Genomic DNA, 21,039 nt, shown 5'->3' on the forward strand with positions numbered 1-21,039 from the left:
AATCCGTCATTAAGGAGGAAATTGCGAGGCATCTTGAAGGGAATTGCTTGATAGGGCGGACGCAACACGGTTTCATTAAAGGGAAGTCGTGTCTGACAAATTTACTGGAGTTCTATGAGGATGTGTCTAGGGCAGTGGATAGAGGAGAGCTGGTGGATGTGGTCTTTCTGGATTTTCAGAAGGCGTTTGACAAGGTACCTCACAAGAGGTTATTGCAGAAGGTCAGGGGACATGGAGTTGGGGGTGGGGTGTTAGCGTGGATAGAGGATTGGTTGTCAAATAGGAGGCAGAGAGTGGGGGTCAGTGGGTGCTATTCGGATTGGCGGTTGGTGACTAGTGGGGTGCCCCAGGGGTCGGTGCTGGGGCCTCAGCTATTTACCATTTATATAGATGATCTGGAGGAGGGAACCGAGTGCAGGGTGTCGAAATTTGCTGATGACACCAAGATTGGGGGAAAGGCAAATTGTGCGGAGGGTGTGGAGAGTCTGCAGAAGGATCTAGATAGGCTGGGCGAATGGGCCAGGAAATGGCAAATGGAATTTAATGTTGGCAAGTGTGAGGTGGTCCACTTTGGTAGGAAGAATGGTAGGAAGGACTATTACTTACGTGGCGAAAAACTGCAGCAGGCGACGGTGCAGAGGGACCTCGGGGTCCTTGTGCATGAGTCGCAAAAACCCAGCTTGCAGGTGCAGCAGGTGGTCAGGAAGGCAAATGGGATGCTGGCCTTCATAGCGAGGGGGATTGAATATAAAAGTAGGGAGGTCTTGCTGCAGCTGTATAGGGCATTGGTGAGGCCGCAGCTGGAGTACTGTGTGCAGTTTTGGGCGCCGCACCTGCGCAAGGATATTTTGGCCCTGGAGGGAGTGCAGAGGAGGTTTACTAGGCTGATACCGGAGTTGAGGGGGTTGAGCTATGAGGAGAGGCTGAATAAACTAGGCTTGTACTCGTTAGAGTTTAGAAGAATGAGGGGAGATCTCATTGAGACGTATAAGATGATGAATGGGATGGATAGGATAGAGGTGGAGAGACTCTTCCCGCTCAAAAAAGACAGTAGGACTAGGGGGCACAGCCTCAAGATAAAGGGGAGGCGGTTTAGAACGGAGTTGAGGAGGAACTTCTTCACTCAAAGGGTGGTGAATCTCTGGAATTCTCTGCCCGTTGAAGTGGTGGAGGCTGCCTCGCTAAATATTTTTAAGAAGCGGGTTGATGGGTTCTTGATAAGAGAGGGGATTAAGGGTTATGGGGAGAGGGCGGGAAAGTGGAACTGAGCTACAACAGATCAGCCATGATCTTATTGAATGGCGGGGCAGGCTCGAAGGGCTGGATGGCCTACTCCTGCTCCTATTTCTTATGTTCTTATGTTCTTATTGTCGGCAAGGGTCGGTGTGGCTAGCCAGATTCTAGCTTGGGCCGGTACTGTCTTTTGGCATCTTTGGATCTCCTTAGATTGTATCCTCATTGATAAAACTAAATCAACAGAATGTCAATGATCCTTACCACCTGCCATCTGATCTATAACATTGATAATCGTGTTTTCGCAAATCTGGCTATTTTAAATTTTTCCAGTACTTTTGACCATGTTTTGTACACAAAGCTACTGAACAATCTAGATTGTTTAATGGATAAAGAACACTTCTTACCAAACAGCAACAAAAGGTCACAATGATTGGGGAAGCTTGAAACTGGAGACCAGTCTTAAGCAGCATACCCCAAAGCACCTTTCTGAGCCCATATTTGGTTATCCTCTTTGTAAATGATATTCAGAATTGGATATCAAGGTGATCACAAACAATGTCAAACAAGACATATTGCAGAGCTAGGAGGAGATATTAGATTGGGTGACCAAAACTTTGGTTAAAGATGCACATTTTAAGGATCATCATAAGGAAGAAAAGGGGAGAGAGTTGGCAAAGGAATTCCACAGTCAAGGACCCAGGCAGCTGAAGGCAAAGTTACCAGTAGTGGAATAGTTGAAACTCCAGTAATTCCCATGTGACCAAAATTCAAGAAGTACCAATTTTGGAAGGTTGTTGGGTTGGAGGAGGTGACAGAGACAAGCGAATTATAAGTCTGAGCAGTTGCCTGGCTAAGAACAATTTTTTTGATTTATCCATGGGATATGGATGTCACTGGCTGGCTAGCATTCATAGCCCCCCCTTAATTGCCCTTGAACTGAGTGTCTTGCTCTGCCATTTCAGAGGGTAATTGAGTCAATCGCATTGCTGTGGTTCTGGAGTCACATATAGGCCAGACAGGTAAGGATGGCAGATTTCCTTCCTTAGAGGATATTAGTGAACCAGATGGGTTTTTCTGACAATTGACATGGTCATCAATACATTCTTAATTCCAGATTTTTATATTGAGTTCAAATTCCACCATCTACCATGGTGTGATTTGAACCCAAGTCCTCAGAACATTAGCTGAGTTTCTGGATTAGTAGTCTAGAGATAATACCACTAAGCCACCACCCCTCTGTTATCAGATAATTTATCTAATTGCTGTTTAAGATCTGTGTGAAAACTGGTGCTACATTTCCTACATTACAGCAGGGATTACATCCTACATTAGGGATTACGCTTCAAAACTAATTGAATGTGCAAGTGTTTTGGGATGTCCTGCAGTCATAAAAGGCACTTTATAAACCCAAAATTGAGCTAATGACATCTATTGACATTGCACATGGTGACTGACCAAAATTTTTGATTTATGCAGTTGGTGCCGGAGGATGTCTTTAGGAACCAAACGTCGTATTCTGTTGCTTTATGCCTCACAATGTGGCCAAGCAAAAGCGATTGCTGAAGAAATTGCTGAGGAAGCAGACGCAAAAGGATTTATAACTGATGTATGCTGTGTGAGCCAAGTGAAAGAGGTAACTGGGAAATAATCCTTGGTCCCAGACAATGCATATGATGAATTGTATGTGTCTCCCATGCGGTGATATATTCTTGTGCCTGTTGCTTTGATGTCACTTACACTCATGCGAGTTACCTCGCATTTGAGTGTGATGGAAAATACATTGAAGTACTTCTGGATTGCAATCAGTGTTGCAATGTAGGGAAATAGTAGTCAACATTTTAGCTTATTGTCCCACAGATATCTGGCAGCTTAATGCTAATCCATTTGTGAATAGAGTTCAGGAAAATGAAATAGGGAGAACTCACCTTTGAAAAGTGCAATGGATTATTTGTTAAGGCATTGGTTTAATGACTCCTATTTAAGATAGCACCTCTGACAGTGCAGTATTCCTTCAGTGCTATTGCTGAAACATTAGCCTAGACTATTTGTTCAAATCGAGCAGTTTTGGATTGTATTGTCTACTGACTCTTGCTGAGCCAAGGCTGATGGTTGATTTCATATCTGAATGTTGGACATGCATTTCAAAGATATAATTTAAAAACTATAGAGATGAACTTCATAGCAATTACTTAAATCAATTCAATTTATTGTTACATATATTAGTAGTCAGTGAAAAGTATTATTTCTTGTGCGCTATACAAAGCACACTGTACATAAGGAAAGAAGAGGGTGCAGAATGCAGTGTTACAATCATTGCTAGAGTGTAGAGAAAGGCCAACTTAATATGTTAAGTCTGACAGCAGCAGGGAAGAAACCGTTCTTGAGTCAGGTGGTATGTGACCTCAGAATTTTGCATCTTTTATCTGATGGAAGAAGAAGGAGGATAATAAGTCTAGGGTGCGTGGGGTCCTTGATTATGTTGACTGCTTTTCCGAGGCAGCAGAAAATGTGGACAGAGTCAATGGATGGGAGGCTGATTTGCATGATGGACTGGGCTACTTTCACAACCCCATTGTAGCTTCTTATGGTCTTGGACAGTAAAATTACTCTCATTTTACATCTCTCCTCTTAGGTTTTGTTTTTGTTTTCTTGTTGATGTGGGAAGGAGAAGAGGAGAGTGTTGTTTAGCTCGGCTAAAGGTGGATGCTGACACCTTTGGGCTAGGACATAAAACCTATTGTACAATACCAATCTCTGATTCTCTGACCTGATGTCACTTTGAGTGTGACTCCCCAGTGGGTATACAAATGTGTTGAACTTGCACAGTTTTAAAAACATACATATTTTGAGTCATAATGTTTTAAAATTTATTTCTTCATGGGATGTGGATGTCACTGGCTAAGCCAGTGTACATTGCCCCTAAAAATGTGGTGTAGATCTTCCATCCTGAACTGTTGCAGTCCATGTGGTGTAGCTACACCCACACTACTGATAGGATAGGAGTTCCAGGAAGTGTGGCAGAGTAGTTAGCACTGCTGCCTCTCAGCTCCAGAGACCTGGGTTCAATTTCCGGCTTGGGTCACTGTCTGTGTGGTGTTTGCATGTTCTCCTCGTGTCTGTGTGGGTTTTCTCTCGGTGCTCTGGTTTCTTCCCACAGTCCAAAGACGTGTGGGTTAGGTGCATTGGCCATGCTAAATTGCCCCTTAGTGTTCTGGGATGCATAGGTTAGGGGGATCAGCAGGGTAAATATGTGGGCTTATGGGGATAGGGCCTGGGTGGGATTGTTGTCAGTGCAGAGTCAATACACCAAAGACCCCCTCCTGCACTGTAGGTTTCTATGATTGTATAATTCTATGATTTTGATCCAGGAACAGTGAAGGAATGGTGTGTGGCTTGGAGTTGGGACTTGGTGGTGCTACAATGCACCTGCTGCCTTGTCCTTCTAGGTGGTAAAGATTGTGGGTTTGAAAGATGCTGTGGAAGGAGCCTTGGTGTGTTGATGCAGGGCATCGTTGGTGATGGTGGGAATGAATGGTTAAGGTGGTGAATATGTGCTAATCAAGTGGGCTGCTTTGTTCTGGATAGTGTGGAACTTCTTGAATGTTGTTGGAGCTGCATGTATGTAGACAAATGGATAATACTCCATTGCACCCCGACTTGTCTTGTAGATGATTCAGAAGCTTTGGAAAGACGAGAGCTGAGTTATTTGCTGTAGAATCCCTAGCCTCCGCTTCCTCTTGTAGCCAGTATTAAAATGGCCGGTCCAGTTGATTTTTCTGGTCAGTGGGGTAGCCCCCAACTCCTTCACGGTGGGAGACTTGGTAATTATAATGCCATTAAATGTCAAGGGCAACTGGTTAAATCCTTAAACTGGAGATGGCCATCGCCTGTCACTTGTGTAGCATGAATGTTGCTTTTCACTCTCAGTTTAAGCCTTAATGTTGCCCAGGTCTTGCTGCATGTGGACATGGACTGCTCCAGTAAATTGTGGGTGTCTGTTGTCCTATTACCCACCTGTTACACACTGCCAGCATGCCAATGTAACTTAAGGAGACTTTGGGTTATGGTTTTCATTTAATTAATTTTTTTGTTAGTTGTTGAATCCTTTTGAAAAGTTCTTCATCTGAGATTGGTAGAAGCAACAGATTGTTGATGTTTGAAGAAGTTCACTTTCTCTTGTCTTATTATTTCAGTCCAACCTGAAAAAAGAACATGCTCCAGTTGTTATAGTTGCTTCTACGACTGGTTGTGGGGAACTACCAGAAACGGCGATTAAATTTGCAGAAGAACTTAATAGCAATTTGCCAGCTGACCACTATTCACACATAAAATATGCAGTATTAGGTAATAAATGTTCTGAATTCTACAAGTAATGTCAGAAATAGTAGCTATAATTTATGGTACTCATTTTAAATAATTTATTCTTTTTAGCTCTTGGTAATTCCAATTATTCTTCATTTGCCAATGGTGGAAAGATAATTGATAAGCGTTTTCAACAGCTTGGTGCAAAGCACTTCTACACAACTGGATACGCAGATGATGCTGTTGGGTGAGTTTAGCAATAAAACTTTTACTTTTTTTTATCTGTGGCCTTACATTAATATTTTACTGATACCATGTTCAGAATGGTATTTTGGGGAAAATATTTCACAAATGAGAAGAAGCCATTGAAAAATTACGTGAATTATTCTTTTTACCTATTTGCCAAAGAAATTGTTTTCAGCTGCCTATTTGTATCCTATGGTAAACTGTAATTGGTATGCTTGCCTGAGTGTATTTTTAAACAAGTTAGTATGGGTTTGATTTTTCCCACTCTGCCCATGTTGTTTCTAATCTGTATTATTTTGCTGTACAAGTTTCCACAAAGTAGTAGAGTCGGGAGGAAGTTGTTCTTTCAGGGCTATTTCTGTGCGGCCACTTGCCACTGACTCGGCAGCACTGGAGCAAACCTAGAGGCAGCTCACTTAGCAGTCTAAAGCATGTGAACTGTGGATAATAGAAAATAAGAATTGAGCAAAAGGATAGTGTACTGTTGGAGTTGGCATTTTATAGAACTATTATTTCTCATTCATGGTTAGAGTAGAAAATGCCCCTGGTGATCTGGAAGATTTTTTTGTAGCCTACCTATTAAACCAATAACTAGGTCAACCACTTATATAAAAGTAGAATTCACAGGCTGTCACCTGTAGACTATACAATAGGAAGTTGTTCCTCTGCAGGCTTGAGTTAGTTGTAGTGATCTGCTTTCATCTTCAGTTGCTTGTAGAAACTTTGTATTAATTTCAAGTTGTCTAACATCATTCTCTTTCTCTTGGTCTACACCTTTAAATTGCTTTCTGTCACCTTGTTCAGCAAGTTGTCACATCTAAGAATATGGCTAGCCCAACCTTGTTGCCTTTTTTATAACATTCATTAACAATGTTTCCTGCCCCATTATTTTGAGAACATTCTTATTGCTCTTGTGGTCTCTGCATCTGACCCACTCCATCCACGTTTCACAAAGTCTTTGGATGCCTGCTTTTCTCGAAGTCCATGTTTCATCCCTATATAACTAGGCACTCCAAATCACCGTCATGATGATTAGGTTAAAATAGAGTTTAAATATAATAATGAACGTAAAGGTTAGGCTGATACTATAGCACATCATTTATAGTGATAAAGTGCAATTATAGGTGATCTAGTAATCAGTTTTTTTATTTTCAAATAACACATTTGCTACTGGTCAGAAAGAACAGAAACACTTGTCACCAATTTGAACCACCCTGCTCTACAGCTTTTCTCTGTACTCAAAAGATGACAAACTGACATCTGATCGATGTTTTTAAACTATATTTTCACTTGATACTGTGCTTTGCAAACTGAAAGAAGTCATATCTAAGAGTCACTTTGAAACATGCCAATTATACACTATATTCAAATATTACTGTAGACAAATAGGAAAATATTGGCCTAGAATTAGCAGGATGAATTGGTGTCATTACCACCTCTGAATTTGCAATTTCAGGGTTATTGTATAGACAAATTAATACTGAAATTGTGGGGTGTCATTCACTGCTCCACTATTGGCTGTGCTTGCACCCTCCACTGCACCCCCACATAAAGCTACCAGCCGTTGAAATCAGTTGATATGGCAGGAATTTCTTTTCTGTTTTAATGTTACTGCCACAAATCCTATAAAAATGTAGGCCTGGTTGAAATGGTGATCTGAGTAATAACTGCTGCTAAGCAACCATCTGCTGTCAAAAAATGTAAAATGTTTGAGTGTCTCTACTATGATTAATACTAGGCTTTAAAAAAGTAGTTTTAAAAACTTTGTTTTCTCATGATATCTCAGCTTCTCCTTCATCCTGTGTATATATCCCAGTCTTTATTTTGCTCTATATAATATAGTTATGATCAGCATAGAGACTGATAACTTTTTAAGAATTATGTATTTCTCTTGTGAGTGACTCAAAACAAAACAAGATTTCATGTTTAAGACTCAACACAGACTAAACATTGCTTAATAGTAACTACTACATTCAGCTATAGAAAAGGTATTTCCTAGCAAGTTCCTGACATGATGGAAAACCCCATCCTATGTTTATGCATCGCATCACATTCCCCGTAAGTATGTAATCTTGTAGTTAAAGTACAGAGCTCCTTTCAGTGCCAATAGGATCTCTTCTCCCTGCTTCACAGCATAAATCTTTGTGTCTTTTTTAAGCAAAGTTCCCTTTGAGCATAATCACGTGGGTCTCCAATTGCCATGTGCTCTGTGGTAATTCTGTGGTCTTTAACTTTTCACTATTTTAGTTTCTGTCCTCACCAGCTCTCTCCTTTAGTTGTTAACACAAACAGGCATTTTCTTCTATCTGCCATGGCAACTCCTGCTTTGTCTCCTCCCCCAAACATTTCTGTTTGCTTGTCTCAGAGTTTGAGCAGCAACATGACCAGTTGTCACCTTCTTTGTGTTGAAAGTTGCAGCTGACTTTGACTCAGTTTTAATTTTGCATTTCAGTCTCTGTAATAAGTAGGTCACATAGGTTTGTCTCCAGGCAGATTTAGAAAGAGGTTGCATGCTTGGTTGTAAATGTTTAGGAATGATCTATAACTTGTAAATTGTTTGCTTTTAAAATTTATTAGAGCATTGACTCTTAACTAATAAGGAAATCAAAGGTTATTGGGAGGTAGACAGAATGTGGAGTTGAGGCTGCATTTGGCACAGCCATGATTTTATTGAATGGGGAATGAGGGATCGAATGGTCTACTCCTTCCTCGTTTGTATGTAAATTGCTTGCAAAGAAAGTTTGTATCTAAACCTGTATGGTTTAGAAAGCTTTAATATGTCATACTTTGTTTGAAAAAATATCTTTGCTTTTAGTTTGGAGTTGGTGGTTGAACCTTGGATTGAAGGTCTTTGGGATGCCTTGAAGGATGTGTGCCAGAAGAAGGAAGAGGGGGTCAATGGTCATGTGGAGAAAATGTTCGATACAAATGATGGTTCATTGGCTGATTTTGATTTATTGAGAATAGAAGCAGATGCACCAACAGAGGCTGAAAACTCAGTTATTTCATCTGAAAACGTTGAACAGAATGGTATAGTAGCAGGACCACAAGAACATTGTCTAGTACCAAACTGGGTAAAATCTGAACCACCCCTGTCAGAAGCTGCTCTGAATATCCCTACACTGCCAGTGGAGTATCTAAATGTGAAATTTCAGCAAAGCACAGAACAGGTAAGGCCATTCACTTTTAAATGTTTTTCTTTCTGTTTGTTAACATCATTAAGAATGTCAAATAAACTGTGCAGGTAATTGCTGTTGAATTTAGCAGTAACAATAAGTTTCTGAAGGAATACATACAATGGGTAAAGCTATGGACTTTCCAAAACCCATAAACTTTGACAAGGGAAAATGACTACTGAAAAGAGAGATGTTCTGAAACTGTGTAGGACTCACTGATAACAGAAGTCAGTGCTGCAAGATATAATCGCAAAGAAAATAATAGCAGAATAGAAAAAATGGAACAAATAATAAGTTAATGGAAGCCAGCTGTACATAAATGGCAGTAGATTCAGAATAGAATCTGGATCAAGTCAGGCAAGGGTGGAAAATAAATTGTTGCTGGTGTAATGGAGATTTGACTATATAATGGTCCAAATCTTTCAGTCTCTGGCTTGTTGGCGATGGGATGTGTGTCTGTGATCTGCAGAAGTCTTGATGTGTGCACATGCTGAAAATGACCAGGAAATTTAAACTTCCTATGGACTAGTTCCACTGACCAGGACTCTCCACAAACCTGACATTCAATTCCGGTCAGAGATTTGGGCCAGATGCCCAAGGCTTACCTGAGTTTTCCTGAAAATGTTACACAGTTTGATATCTGTTCTAATTGCATGATTTATCCAAGGTAATTCAACTGAACACCATTTCTGACCCCTCCTCCTCTCCGTCACCTGGATCACTCGCTCACCACCCACCCATTCGTTAAAAGAATTGAGACCTTTTTAAAAATATACCTGAAGGTGGAACAGTTATTATTTTAAAAAGGGCTTTGTCCTCTCCTTCCTCTGACTCTCCTATGCTTGCCAGTCTGCCATTTGATTGGCTTCACTGGTCCATTTCTGCTTCAGCAGAGATCAGAAATCCTGACTGTAAATAGGTGGTATCACTGGGTCGGAATGCTGCTGACTGGAAGACCTGGACCAACCATGTAAATCAGGGAGGTGAATTTAGAAGGAAACAATTCTTTCCTCGGAAAGATATAGACAATATAGAATAAAGAGGTGAATTTCAATAGAGGTGCAGAGGAAACTGGGTTGAGTCCAGGCCTAGGTTTAATTATTTTAGTCTCACAGTTTGGCAATATTGTAGATTGAGTAGGCAGAGGGAAAACTCAGTTACTGGGGTTTAAGATAGATCTGGGGTTCTCAAGTAGGGTTGAACTCCAAGTGAAGGTTTCAAGTAATTCAACATTGGCTCACTTGTCTCCATTGCACAGACACTTTACTATCTGGAGATTATAACCTTTTGGATTAAGTTTCTTTGACTTGAGGTTGGAAGGTAAGGCATCAGCACAGGAAGTATCATTTTTGGCCTGCACAGTACTTAAGCCTGTGCAGGCCTAAATGTTCTTTGTTGATTTCTTTGGCAAGGTCCACCTGGCTTGATATTAACTGTCCAAAGAAGAAGCGAGAGTCAGTACTGCCAAAAACACCAGCAGCCCCACTGACAATCCTTAATGACAGTCACACAGAAGTTAGTAAACTTCGCTTCACCATATCTCTACCAATCTTACAATGGTGGCATGATCAGGCCTTGATGAGCAGTGAGCCTGATGTGCATGTCCTTCCTTGGAGCTATTACTTTTCAACAGCAGCAACAAGTTTCAGATTAAATGTGAACGTTTATGACAGTTTTGTGCAGTAAAAATACTTATGGTCTGGTACAATGATGATAAGGTGTCTGTGGAATTTCTAAAATATTGGAGTGGGGTGTTGGAAGCAAAAAAAAATTGAGAACCTGTGGTATATAGCAGAACGTTGAACAAGAGAGACGTGGAAGTTTATACTGAAAACTAAATTGTTAAGTTGATAACTTCAAATCACTGTGAATAAATTGGAATGTAAAGTTGGGAAAATATAGTTTTTATTCTGTGTTGAATCCAACATGAGGGCTAACACCAGACATGATATGTAACAACTAACATTTAGTAGTTGCGATCAGCATTAGAAAGGAAAATTGTAGTAGCGTAGTTGAGTTTTGGTTTTAGATTCATGTCAGAAGGGGAGGAAGGTATTTAAAAGGACTAGAATAGGATAGACAGAAGCATGCAGGATGAATGGAATACTTGCAGAGTAAATTGCAGTGAATACAAATCAGTCTGTTGCATCAGGAGTGGAGTGGATGGATGAGTGTAACAGGAAAGAAGTCTGATGTGGGAACAAATTGGATAATGCTAGGAAAAGAAAACTTTCTTCAGCTAGATGAAAGGACATAGCTTTCCTGATGAAATTAACATTGTTTATCTATGTTAGAAAATAAACTTACAATTGTAGAGAATAAACATCAATATGAAAGATCTGTATATGAATAATTAGGACTCTAAAAGGTGACAGTGTTTTTTGTGTTGTGTCAGTATTTAGAAAGCATTCTCCACCTTGCTCTCATGCTAACTTCTTTGTCCTTGGTCTTCTGTAATGTTCCAGTGAAGCTCCAGGAGCACACCTCAAGTTTAGAATAGGCACTTTATTTTAGAATAGACACGTTATTGTTTTCCAGATTTAAGTGAGTTAAATTGAACCCTCTGCCAAGCCATTCCAGGATGTATATAACACTGGCACCTTGGCGTCTTGCTTTGGTGATTTGACACTCAAATTGTGCTATTAATTCTAGCTGCATTTTAACAATCTTTAAAATCAGTATTAGTTTAATAAATTATACTTTCAGTTTCATTGTTAACTAAATATGTAATTGATTCTTTAAAAAGGGGTTAATTAACTTTAATTGTCTCTTTTATATTGCTTTCACAGCTTTGCTCTCTTTAGAAAAGGGTTGAATCTTTGGTTTTGTTTTCAGTTATTTATTATGGACACCAATCCAAGATCATTGTTTAATATTTTAAAGACCTCAATTCTGTCTCTTCAGATTGTGACACAAAGTTCAATTCTACAAGCTCTACATAGTCTGGAATTATTTAATATGTTCTTTTTCTAAATTCCTTTCCCCACTGTTTAATCCTCAGGTCTCCCAACAAGATTGCTTTTCCTTGGCGTCAAACTTTATGGTGTTTCAGGTTCCCGTGGCTAAAGCAATTTCTCTAACTCGGGAGGATGCAGTGAAAACTGCCCTATTTTTGGAACTTGATATTTCAGTAAGTCTCCCTGCTAATTTAGTTTTGGCGTTTCCACCAGAGATGAAACATTGTGTATGTGGTGTTGAACATGAGATATAAAATGTTGTGCCACCAGCGAATGTGATGCAGCTTGTACTATTCCTCAAGTGAAGATTCATTTTAACCAAAATTATTTTGACGGATTGAGGTTATTTTGATGAAAAGGTAAAATCATTGTTATGATCCAGCAGGTGGCCAGTGCCATGCAAACCGAAACATAAGAACATAAGAAATAGGAGCAGGAGTAGGCCATCTAGCCCTTCGAGCCTGCCCCGCCATTCAATAAGATCATGGCTGATCTGTTGTGGCTCAGTTCCACTTTCCCGCCCTCTCCCCATAACCCTTAATCCCCTCTCTTATCAAGAACCCATCAACCCGCTTCTTAAAAATATTTAGCGAGGCAGCCTCCACCACTTCAACGGGCAGAGAATTCCAGAGATTCACCACCCTTTGAGTGAAGAAGTTCCTCCTCAACTCCGTTCTAAACCGCCTCCCCTTTATCTTGAGGCTGTGCCCCCTAGTCCTACTGTCTTTTTTGAGCGGGAAGAGTCTCTCCACCTCTATCCTATCCATCCCATTCATCATCTTATACGTCTCAATGAGATCTCCCCTCATTCTTCTAAACTCTAACGAGTACAAGCCTAGTTTATTCAGCCTCTCCTCATAGCTCAATCCCCTCAACTCCGGTATCAGCCTAGTAAACCTCCTCTGCACTCCCTCCAGGGCCAAAATATCCTTGCGCAGGTGCGGCGCCCAAAACTGCACACAGTACTCCAGCTGCGGCCTCACCAATGCCCTATACAGCTGCAGCAAGACCTCTCTACTTTTATATTCAATCCCCCTCGCTATGGGGAAACTTAGCAAACTGTTGCAACTATTTTCTATTTTGTTTTACTATGAGAAGATGTGTGTTTTGGAATCAGGAGCCACAAATTCCAGCAACACTTTTGGAGATTTAAAATTAAAACATTTTTTAACAAAATTTAAACACACAAGCTTACATTTACACAGTTAAAATTTGTCTCTCAGAATATCTCACCAAATGGTTCCTACTTGATTAGACTTGCAAATAAAAATTCCTTTTGGCAACAGTCCCCGTAGATATTTAATCTTTATACAAAAAAACACTTCCAGTAATATGACCCCACTATTGCTGTAGGGAAAAGTTGTCTCAAGGCTTCTGTAGCACTCCTACTCTGCTGTGGAACACCTCAAACATAAAGCAACCCCTTCTTTCTGACAAAAATAGACCGACGCTTCTGGGTAGGCCAAAAATTCCTTCACTTTATTGCTGTTAGCTGCTCTCCTGGAAACAGAGCACACTCCAGGAATGTCTTACATGGGCATCCCTAACTCAACTCCCAACCTCTTTTAAAAATGTCTCCCTCATTCATCTTTTCCCATTGTCCTTCTCCTTTTTTGAAATTTACCTTTCCCAGAATAAAAAATCTTTTATGTTCCCCTTATGGCTACCACTTGCAGGTAAAATAAAATTTGATAAATTTAACTTGTTTATTTATGATCTTTTCCTCGTTGTGAACTCTGTTTAACTTCACTTTGAAATTTAGCAATTGAAAGCAACAAACCTTTATCTTGTAGTGCACATTTCTACCTCTGTCTAATTTACCTGTAGAACATCCAGCTCAGTCCTATGCACTTCACGTTCACACCTAGACCCTTTGCTCTAAACTTTGTACTCGCTCATCTTCATAGAATGCCACAGTCGACTCCAAAATATTTTTTCAAAATAACATGTTCTTCACGGAATACACTAATTGGGTTTTCTACTAATTAAGATGTGCCTGTTTGAAAGTCTAATTGTTTTTTAAAACCGTTATTTGAACTTGAAGGTGCTAAAATGAACAATTGCAGGGTTCGTATTCAAAGGCTGGTTTAGAAGTATTGTGGAGTGCTCCACGTGTTCAGCACATACTCATCTTTGCTAAGTATGGCTTTTGTTGGTTGACACACAGCATGCTTCCAAATAGTTCAAATATCTTAGAAGAAACCACACAGGTTCTCATGTAGTGCTGGAAGAGGTACAGAGAAGTTACATATTTTGGTTTCTGTAAGTGAGAGAAATTGTCTCAAGTCTTGGTAAACTGCTCCAGGAAGTCTCCCAATAATGTTTCAAAAGTTATTTCAAAACTGGAGGTTTAAGTGGTGCTCATATGTTTATTACTGCTTACTCCCAATCAGCTGTTGCTGTTGACAGATGGTTTTTGTTTGAAAAATGGTCTTAGATCAAACCAGCATATTGCACTAAATATAGCCTAAGCTGCTATTTCAACACTACTCCACCGTGACTACCTTGAAGACACTTTTAAGAAACATTGCTACCACATCTGATGTTGTATGCCATTGCTGTTTGTAGGACCCTTTGCTGTACGCAAATTGGCTGCATTTCCGATATTACAACAGTAACTAATTTACCTTGAAGAGTTTTAGGAGATCCTGGAGCCATGTAGATGTGAAGTTCTTTCTTCTACCATTAGTTTTGTTCCAGTGAAAAGACAGTGAAATAAGATAATGGGTCACAATACAGTTGCTCACCTCTTGGGAGCAAGTTAGAGTAGCATTGGCAAATGTCTCTGAGCTGATTCCTTTCCAAGGTATTTGTTTCGGGTTTGGCTCATGTAGTGTGTAGATTGAGGGGACAGTTCTTCCAAAAAAAATTGTCATTTGCATGAAAACTGAGTAAATCCCACTGGTTTTTCCAGCGGGAGTTTCAAAATGAATCTCCTACACTCTGAGCAATGCTGTGATCACTAGCATGATTTGCATGAAAAATCAGGGGTGAGGCCTAACCTTATTGGAGAGGCTGGCAACGTAGTGCTGAGCAGGCCACTGCACATGCGTTGATCTGTCAGGGCAGAGATTGGCACATGCATAGTAGATCGTACTGCCATCTCCTGATCGCAGTTGACCCCCCCCCCCCTCCCCCTCCCCAGTATGTGCAGGCCAGCCCCAATCACTGAGTTCCTCCTTCCCTCCCTCTCTGTGTCACTGATCCCTCTACAGAGCGGGAGCGGGATGCTATCCGCTTGGCACTGCCTGATGCTGGTGGGCAGTGCTGGGGGGGGTCAAGCTGCCACTGCCCTGGTAGCAACCCCTTATCCCCAACCTCCCCAGGGTGGGTGGGCGAGTGGGGTGGGGGGGGGGGAGGAGAGAGGATGGGTGGAGGGGGTGCGGCAGGAACCTTGATTAGCCTTTCCTTCACTCCAGGGGTGTCAGGCTGCCAGCTCTCTGCAGAGCTGTTGTAAATGCTGTTGGTGTGAAACATCCCTGGCAGTGGGGAAGAGGCTAGCGGGTTCGGAGAACATCAGTCCAGAGGCTGTGTCACCCAGCAGTGAGCCCACTAAACAGCATCTGCTTGAATTTCCTGGTGAATTGCTCTGGCATAGTTGTAATTTATAGGCACAGTGTACTGAATTTAATGGCATGATAACATTTTTAATGATCAGGGTGTGGGATTCCTCTTTTTTTTCCTTTCTAAATTAACATTATATACTCTGGTTTGTAAGGTTGCCACTGTGTGCGGTATTATTGCACTTGGCTGGACGGTTGGTTTGTGATGTAGAGCGACGCCTGCCGTGTGGTTTCAATTCCTGTACCGGCTGAGGTTACTCAGGGAGGCTCGTCTTTTCAACCTTGCCCCTCACTGAGGTATGGTGATCCTGGGTTAAAATCACCACTAGTCAGCTCTCCTGCTCAAGGAGGAAAATAGCCTGTCATCTGGGACTATGGCAATTTTACCTTCATTGGTGTGCTAGTTTTGCCCACTGTTGGTTCTGGTCAGAGGTTATGGGTTGAACTTCTAATGGAATATCTTGCTTTGCTGGACACGCATTAAGGAAACCGGTTTGGAGATCACTATGCTCAATTTATTCTTTCTCCGCTGTACTTTGAGAGTGAATTCTCATAGTTTTAGTACAGAACTTAATGCTTGAATACAATTTGAGGGATTGTTGCATTATCTGAGGTGTAGCCTTTGAAGGAGACTTTAAACCAAAGCTCAGGTGTATACTAAATGTCCCATGGAGTTAAAGAAAACATGGGCGAAGCAGAATCAACAGCAACAGTCAAAAGGGAATTGAGTAAATACTTGTAGAGAAATCAAATACAAAGCAATGGAGGAAGAGCAGAAAGATTGTATTAAATGGATTTCTGTACAAAGATCTGGCACAGGCATAAAAAGTCACATGGTGGCCTAATATGCTCTGGCTTTTTTATGATTTATGACTAACGTCATTGCATATTGAATAATATAAAATAGATAAATCAGTCATTGATGTCATTTGAAACTTTGCAGTTGGCAAAATGTTTACAATGGTTGTATACATAATTTTGGTATTATTTCAGAAATCAACCTGGTTGAGTGAGGCACTTTTATGCAGAGGCTATTATAAAAGTGAATTGTATATGATTGTTTGGAAATAGCCAACAGCTCATTGCACATTAAAAGTTATATATGTAGTGTCTTGATATCATGAATAAATGAAATGTGGGACTGCAAAAATATGCAGACCAAACCATAAAGGATAGTGAATTCCCTTTCCAAGCACCTCAGTAAACCTCAGTTTTCATGGTTATTTTATCTGGTGCTAACCCCAAATCACCTGATTTAATTAATTCCAATTCTCGTGTGGAATTGAGCGCACAATCTCTAGATTGCTAGCCCCATACCACACCATCTAAAGTGTCTGTACGCTATCTATTCATATAGATCAAAATATTAGACCTGGCTCTACTGTTATGGTTGCAAGTACTACATGCTAAGATGTGATTCAGCAGCTAAAATAGGTAATAGTTTGGGGGTTGTAACAAATCAAAGTAGTTCAAGTACCAGGGATAAATTTATTACTGTTAGAGTAACTATCTGCTTCCACTTTTGTTTCATAGTACTTTCACAAAATTTCGTCATCTTTTTATTGAATCTTTCTTCTCAGTTTTAATGGTGTTGTTAGGAGACCATTGTGACCAATAGGATTGTGGCTTCATTGTGTTGTGATGCTTTACCTTTTGATTAGCTGCAAATTATTAACTCTTTACATCAGATGTCATGAATGAGTGATTTTTAACATCAGTACAGAAGTGCAAGATACAATGTAGAAATTGATTGCATACTTTTAAAAATTGCATAGGCTATTTAAATTGCAGATATCACAAATGAAAATGTATAATTTTGACTGGGTTACTTGAAACTTTTGGCAAACTACTTCCTCTCCCATCACCTTGATTGTGGGAAATAACATTATTCAAGTAATCTGTGGATCATAAAAGTTGTAAAATAATTATTTTGCAGAAAACATCAATGACCTATGAGCCTGGAGATGCTTTCAGCATTATATGTCCAAATAGTAGGAGTGAAGTGGAAGAACTGATTCAGAGACTTGGGCTTGCAGACAAGAGAGACCATGTTGTTGAAATAAGCATCAGACCGAACAATAAGAAAAAAGGTATCTGAAAGTAGTGCTTCAAGATCTATTTGGCCTATTGTGTAGTTAAAATCATAACACAGTAAAGTGAAGAAGTAAAAAATTTAAGAAATTAATTCCAGTGAGTAAAGTTAAGATGGCTGAAGCCTCTGCTATGGAAGTGAAGAGGAGATAGCAAGCATGAAAAGGTAATAATTACAAAGATCTTATTTAACAGACTGAGTTGAGACATTTTCTTTTGTTAAGAGACCATAAGACAAAGGCTGAACGACCTACTTCTGCTCCTATCTAATCTGGTCTGCAGTTCAATGAGATCAAGACTGATCTGATATGATCTTCAACTCCACATTCTTGCTTTATCCTCATAATCATTAAAGAAATCAAAAATTAAAAATCTGTGTGTCTCAGCATTGAACATACTTAATGATCCAACCTCTACAGTAAATAATTCCACAGAGTCATTATCCTGAAAGAAGAAATTCCTCCTCATCTGTCTTAAATAGGTGACCCTTAGTCTGAGATACGTTCGCTGGTCCTAGACTCTCCCATAAGAGAAAACAACCTCTTAAGGGGTTTTACAGGGTAGATGCTAAGAATCCAATATGTACCAGTAATGTCACCTCATTGTACTAAATTCCAATGAGTACAAGCCCAAATTACTCAACCTCTCCTCATAAGAAAATCCCTCCATACTCTGGATCAATCTAATGAATCGCTTCTGGGCTGCCTCCGACGCCAGTAGATCCTCCTTTAAATTAGAAGACCAGAACTGTTCATCGTATTCTGAGTGTGCTCTAGCTAGTGCCTTGTACAGTTTTACCAAGACTTCCCTAAATTTATACTCCGTTCCCTTTGCGACGAAGGCCAACATTCCATTTATTTTCCATATTACCTGCTGAACTTGCATGCTAGTTTTTTTGTGATTTATGCATGAGGATCCACAAACCCTCTGTGCTGCAGCTTTCTGCATCTTTATCTATTTAAATAATATTCAGCTCCTTAATTCTTCCTACCAAAGTGCATAACTTCACATTTGCCTATATTCCATCTACCTGTTTTTGTCCACCTGTCTATATCTCTCTGTAAACTCGTCAGCCTCATCACTTGCCTTCCCGCATTTTTTGTGTTATCTACAAACTTAGCACTAGTATATTTACTTCCCTCATCCAGGTCATTAATATTGTAAATAATTCTGGTCCCATTGGCACTCAGCTAATGACAGGTTTCCATCCTGAAAATGCCCCTCTTATTCCAACTCTGTCTTCTATCAGTTAGCCAACCTTCTATCCATGTTAATGTACTACCCCCAACATCATCGGTTCTTATCTTAAGTACCCTTTGTGTAATATTAAATACTTTTTGGAAATCCAAAGATATTACATTAACCACCCTCCCCCCTCCCCAACCCCTCAGCCCATCTTCTGGCACTTCTCCAGAATTTAAAGTTTTTTGGACGATGATTACCACCATCTCTGGACCTATACTTCCATTAAAATCCTAGGATGTAACCCAACAGGTCCGGGGGACATATTCAGCCCCATTAATTTCCTTCTACATTTTCTCTAGTGATAGTTATTGTGTTTATTCTCCCCTCTCTTTGCCCCTTTATTTAGGATTTTCGGAATGCTATTGGTATCTTCTACTATGAAGATTGATACAAAGTATTTATTTAACTCTTCTGCCATTTCCTGCTTCCCACTATTATTTCCCCAGTCTCATTCTCTTTGTTCACTTTGGCGTCTCTCTCTTCCTCTTTATATATAAAAATAAGCTGTTGCTGTCTGTTTTTATATTATCTGCTAATCTACCCTCCTGGTTTATCTTCACCCTCAAAATTATGATTTTATTAATCGTTTGTTGGTGTTTAAAACTTACCAAATCCTTTGGCGTATCAAATCATTCAAATCATTTAATAAAGAAAAACTTCAATATCAATTTTAAATTTTAGAAGTATTGAAACAGAAGTAACCCATTTGGCTGCTCAAGTCTGCTCCACCATTCAATCAGATCATGGCAACTTTCAAATGCAACTTTTCTTGCACCATCCCCATGTTTCTTGATATCTTGAACAAACTCAGTGACAGAGCCTGCACAACTCCTGGTGTAGAGAATTCCAAAGATTCTACCCTCTGAAGAAATTCCTCTTCATTTCAGCCCTAAATGGCTTACCCTCCTCACCAACCAGGCAAAACATCCTGCCTGTGTGCACCCTTAGAATTTTGTATTTTTCAATGAGATTGCCTCTCATTCTTCTAAACTCTAGAGGATAGAGACCCAGTCTCCTCATAGTAAATTCCACCCTCATGAATCAATCTGGTGAATCTTCATTGCACACTCCCTAGGTCAAGGATGTCCTCCTTTGGGTAAGGTGACTAAAGCTGTGCACACTACTCCAGGTGCTGTCTCACCAAGACTCCAAGTCCAACAGTTGCAGAAAAACATGTTTATTACTGTATTTAAATACTGTTGCAATACCATTTGTCATCCTAATTTATTGCTGCATCTGCATGTTGGTTTTCAATGATTCGTGAGTATGGTTGCCTAGGTCTCTTTGGATTTCAAAGCTTCCCAGTCCCCCACCATTTAGGAAATACTCTACATTTCCTACTAAGTAGATAACTTCAGATTTTTTGAATTATATTTCATCTGTTGTGTTCCTGTCTCCTCACTTAACCTATCTAAATCCTCTTGAAACCTCTTTGCATCCTCAATTCATGCTTCCACCTACCTTTTGTGTCATCAGCAAATTTGGAAATGTTACATTGCCTTTCATAAATCCATGTTGACTTTGCTAAATTCTACCATTATTAAAGTGTTCAGTTATCACATCCTTTACAATAGATTCTGGCAGTTTTTTTACTCTTGATGTCAGGCTAACAGATCTATAGTCCCCCTTTTTCTTTTTTTTTCCTCCACGCTTAAGCAATGGCTTTACATTTGTTACCGACAATTTGTAGGCCAGAATGTGTGGAATTTTGGAAGAAGACCACTAGAGCATCCATTATCTCTACAGCATCTCTCATAACACGTTGTGATGGAGATCATCAGGTTCAGGAATTTATCAATTTTCAGTCCCATAATTTCTCCAGTACTATTTTTTACTAATCCTAATTTTTCATCCTTGTTTGTCCCTTGGTTCTTCCATGTTCCTGGGAGGATTTTTTTTCTATCTTCCTTCATGAAGACAAACAAGATGTATTCTCTGCCATTTCCTTATTCCCCATTTATAAATTCTTCCTGAATCTGTAATGGGCCCTCATTTCTCTTGGCTAATCTTTCCATTTTTAAATACCTCTAGTGGCTTTTATAGTCTTGTTATTCATTTGTCCATTTTGATTTATTTTCCCAACCCTGTCCCCCACAGGGCCATCTGTAACATGATTTGCTATCGCTGAGTACTGACCCTGGTTCTGCTTTTAAAATGTTCTGCCTTCTTTATCATCAGTCACCATTAACAATCTGCGTTGTGTCCGACATCAGTATCTCCTGA

At 40.0% G+C, this 21,039-nt stretch overlaps 1 protein-coding gene across 1 annotated transcript in view; it reads left to right on the top strand.

The window, feature by feature from the left end:
• Window positions 1-21,039, top strand: part of mtrr (5-methyltetrahydrofolate-homocysteine methyltransferase reductase) — a 69,546-nt gene that overhangs the window by 4,059 nt on the left and 44,448 nt on the right. The window contains exons 2-7 of the mRNA XM_080208256.1: window positions 2,713-2,869; window positions 5,430-5,580; window positions 5,668-5,785; window positions 8,600-8,954; window positions 11,962-12,090; window positions 17,417-17,570. Of these exons, the coding sequence (XP_080064382.1) occupies window positions 2,726-2,869; window positions 5,430-5,580; window positions 5,668-5,785; window positions 8,600-8,954; window positions 11,962-12,090; window positions 17,417-17,570 (1,051 nt within the window). The 5' untranslated portion in view covers window positions 2,713-2,725. The remainder of the gene's footprint in view (window positions 1-2,712; window positions 2,870-5,429; window positions 5,581-5,667; window positions 5,786-8,599; window positions 8,955-11,961; window positions 12,091-17,416; window positions 17,571-21,039) is intronic.

The sequence above is a fragment of the Carcharhinus amblyrhynchos genome, chromosome 2 (genome assembly GCF_965287045.1).
Source record: "Carcharhinus amblyrhynchos chromosome 2, sCarAmb.v2.hapA, whole genome shotgun sequence".
In the NCBI taxonomy this organism is placed as follows: domain Eukaryota; kingdom Metazoa; phylum Chordata; class Chondrichthyes; order Carcharhiniformes; family Carcharhinidae; genus Carcharhinus; species Carcharhinus amblyrhynchos.